This window comes from Dermacentor silvarum, chromosome 10 (genome assembly GCF_013339745.2).
Source record: "Dermacentor silvarum isolate Dsil-2018 chromosome 10, BIME_Dsil_1.4, whole genome shotgun sequence".
In the NCBI taxonomy this organism is placed as follows: Eukaryota; Metazoa; Arthropoda; class Arachnida; order Ixodida; family Ixodidae; genus Dermacentor; species Dermacentor silvarum.
Genome location: NC_051163.1, coordinates 57,708,182 through 57,712,222, shown reverse-complemented (window position 1 = coordinate 57,712,222; position 4,041 = coordinate 57,708,182). Strand labels below are relative to the sequence as shown.

The following is a 4,041-nucleotide window of genomic DNA, read 5'->3' as shown; positions in this document are numbered from 1 at the left end:
CGAGACAGCACCAAAGAATGCAGAGCGTGGGATAGGTAAAGAGAGCTTTGCTTTTAAAGAAGAATCGTGGAAATTGATGCAACTTTTAAGAGCTACACATAGTAGCTCTAACACACTGTATAGGGATGCTAGCATGTGTATGTTGAACTTTCAACGCACTGCTGCTTTGCGATAGCCGAATCCCACAGCACCACAGCAAGGGCAACGAGGGGATGGGAGGCGTTTGGAAACAAAACAAAAACAAACAAAAAAAAAAACCTTATTGGGTAATCGTTGGTCAGTAAATGATGACCAAGTCCCTTGGTACAGAAGCTTGGTGGGGTGCCTGAAACAGACATTTGGTGGATGGATGTTGTAGAATGCGTGTTGGGGTGCCCATAACTTTGTGTGCAGCTTAGGGTGGTGAGTATCAACAGTCCGCGCATGATATGATTTCAAAGCCCAAGCAGGATTGGTGCGAAGTCTGGAAAATAAGCGTGTGCTTTTTTTTTTTTTTTTAATGAACGCTTTCTGTTGTCCAAAAAAAAAAAAAAAAGATTGGATAGGCTGTATCAGGGATGCAGCCGCAGTGGGCACATATGAAACGTCTTGTGCGTGCAGTTGGTTCCTTATTCTATGCTGAGGTTGTATGGGCACTAGGGTACAGAAGTGACCGTTGACAAATACGCAAGTGACATTTATTCAGAATTTATTCAAATTTTACGTGATGTCAAGCACGGACAAAAATCGTTAAAAATTGGCTTGACAAAGATATCTGTGCACCCTTGAGATCGGAAGGCAGAAAAAAAATAAAAACGCAATGCCGCGTATTACAAACATGATACAACTAGTGAGGACCTGCGGTTTAATCTTACGAACGGTAAAGCAAGGGACTTTAGGTAAAGGTGGTGGGCGCGGTTTGGCATACCTCTGCGTTGCTGCCCTGTCTCCTCACGCTATTTCTGGGTCGAACATCTGCACGGTTGCTTGTGAGCCTTGTAACTCCTAAAGGGTACTTGATGGATTACACCTGGTATATATGGCAGAGTGAGCGCGACAACTTCCGCTTGGATCGGACAAACGAACTGCCAGGCTACGCCTCTGAACCCTCTGTATGCCGAGCGACGACTTTAGCTCCGAGTGCCAGGGAACGGGACAAGAAAGTGAAACACTCAGAGACGCTGACTTTCAGCTTTAAGTGAAGTGACAGGAACGAGGAGTACGAGAACAGAGACAAGGAAGCGACTAGGAGGGCGGAGGGCTGTTCAGACGAACCGTTACTACTCTCCGTTGGAAGGAAAAGAAAAAGGAATGTTAGGCCCGCCGCGTCGTTCGGAAGCTTGACGGCTGAATTAAGAGCTGAAGCATAGAATAAAGAACCAACTGCTGAAGTTCCTCAATCCCGAGGGGCGCGGCCGGGACTGAGGACTAAGCGGGGCTAAGATATTTAGCTGAATAAAAGAGTTGAGGTCGTCGATGAGCGGCCTAAAATTTGAGAAAAAGAGAACGGTGAAAAGGAAAGCAGCTAGGAAAAAAAGAAGGTAAATCTTGCCGAATAAAACATGTAACTAGTGAAGAAAAGTAAAATTAAAAATAAATATTATTTCAAGCTTTATCTGGGAGAGACAGACGGCTTGCTGACACACGTGTCCCTCTCACACAAAATTGCGTAGGCCTCAAACTCCTCGTGCATTTGGTTTTAAGTAGAGCGTACTAGAATGATGTATTTTAGTACGCTCTAGTTTTAAGTTTCGCGCGGCTCTTTGAAAGCAAATGGTGGTGATGATGGTGGCTTTGCGAGCATGTTTGAGCCAAGACAAGTAGAACGGTAAAAACGTAGCCAAAAACAGCCAGAGTTTTGGCTGAGCCTAGCCTAGCCATAGCTAAGCCACAGGCGCCATTGGCTTCTTATACCGGCGTGGTCCCGGCATTTGCGTCGTATGTGCGTTCGTTGAACGTTTGGAGCACTTGAAGCTGTAACGTAAGTACGCAGAGGACGCGTGGAAAAGTATAAAAAAGCCGAAGAGCTTCTCGGCGCCTGAAGCGCCTTGCGCCACGTCATCTGCAAGGCCTTGACAGTTACTGGCAGGCCTGAAACTAAGCTGCACGTGGAACCTCTGGAATATGCCATGACGCCGGCTTAGCCCTCCGCGCTTTGTCCCGCGACTACCATTGTGAGTGTGTCGTTCGTAGTTGAATGGTGCGCCCGTGAAGCTTGGCAATGACGAATGCGGACGTTGACAACGTGTCCGCCGACGTGTCGGCGCTGGAAGCCAAAATCATCAAGCAGGTGGAGTACTATTTTGGCGACTTCAACTTGCCTCGCGACAAATTCCTCCAAGCCAAGCTCAAGCTGGACGACGGCTGGGTGACGATAGAAACCCTGCTGACATTCAACAGGCTCAAGAGCCTCACCACGGCGGAGAACGTGGTGGCCGAGGCGCTGAAGAAGTCCACCAGCCAGCTCCTGGAGGTCAGTGACGATGGGAAGAAGATCCGTCGCAGCGCCTCCAAGCCGGTGCCCGAAAGCAACAAGGAGCACCAGCAGAAGTTGGACGAGCTTAGCGTCTACGTCAAGGGTTTTCCACCCACCGCCACCATCGACGAGCTGCTGGAATTTTTCGGCCAGTTCGGCCAGTGCATCAACGTCTTCATGAGGCGCTACCCCAAGACACACAAGTTCAAGGGCTCCGTGTTCGCCACCTTCGCGACGAAGGAAGAAGCCGACGCGTTCCTCGCGAAGGAGGGCGTCAAGTTCAACGAGCTCGAGCTGACGCGGTCCATGAAGACGGACTACGTGGCCCGAAAGAAGCAGGAGCGCCAGGCCAGACTAGACGAGAAGGCCAAGAAGAAGGCCGCCAACAATGAAGCGGCGGGAGGCGGTGACGCAGCCGAGGAGCCGGAGGCTCCCGAAATCGTGCTCGGTTGCATTCTGCGCGTCAAAGGGCTCGGCGAGAAGACCACGTGGGAGAACCTCAAGCAGGCTCTCGCGCCGTACGCCGCGGTTGCTTTCGTCGATTACTCGAGGGGCCAACCCGAGGCCGTGCTGCGTTTCGTCGAGGAAGGCTCCGCGCAAGCCGTCCTGGCCAAACTGAAGGCGCAGGGCGAAGGCCTCAAGATCGACGGGAACGACGTCACCGCCGAGGCCTTGGAAGGCGACGAGGAGGTCGAGTACTGGAAGAAGCTGACCGCGGCCAAGCGAGACAAGAAGAACCGCTTCAAGGGCGGTCAACGCGGTAACAAGGGTGGTCATGGACGAGGTCGTCACCAGGGCAGCAGGAGGCAGGACCGAGGCAAGAAGCGCGCCGCCGAAGATGATGCTGGCGACGAAGACAACGAAGCCAAGAAGCCAGCCGCGAAAGAAGGCGCGGCGGATGATTGCGCAGCCAGCAAAGCCAAGAGGTCCAAGACGGACGGTGAAGCTGCTGCCGAATAGCAAGGAGGGGAGCTTGCAGCGGGATTACAAGTGTGGACTGCAGCTGTAAATGGACTATTTCATTTGTTTCATTTCTCATTAATTTCATGTACCATAAGTTAAAAGCAGTTGGCAGTTCTGCGCTGTAACTCCCTCGGTTGCATTAAATGTGCATTGTATACACCACCCCATCGGCTGCGGTTTCCCTACATGTGGCGGTTTTCAAGAGCAATTGCACGTGCAGTGCTTTTGCCAGTCGACCACGTGTCTTAGAATAGGCACACTGGATATGTTGATTCAGGATAAAATGAAGTTTTTTGCTGTACGATTTACCAGAGACACCATTCTGGTGCCAATGTGCAGCCTTACATGTGGTGTTCACTATGATGGTGAGCATTAGATGTTTCATTAGAGCATTGTGGAAAAGACAGTGCAACTTTTTACATGGACGGGTACAGAGTAGACGCACGCCGACACTGATACTCTGTGTGAGAAGTTGTGCTATTTTTTTCTGTCATGTTCGCCAGCTTCCATTAGAGCATTAGCTTGCAGGTACTACACGCAGGCAGTTCGAAGTTGATTGCCAGCCTTGCACCTACAGATGGTTTGTACAGTGTGGTGCCCTAGCTTGCGACGGAACGTCTTTA

At 50.7% G+C, this 4,041-nt stretch overlaps 1 protein-coding gene across 1 annotated transcript; it reads left to right on the top strand.

The window, feature by feature from the left end:
- The first annotated feature begins 1,860 nt into the window (after positions 1-1,860).
- LOC119431974 (lupus La protein) lies at positions 1,861-3,580 on the top strand. Its single transcript, XM_037699411.2, has one exon. The coding sequence runs from the start codon at positions 2,201-2,203 to the stop codon at positions 3,413-3,415; it is 1,215 nt and encodes a 404-aa protein (XP_037555339.1). The 5' UTR covers positions 1,861-2,200; the 3' UTR covers positions 3,416-3,580.
- Positions 3,581-4,041: the final 461 nt, after the last annotated feature.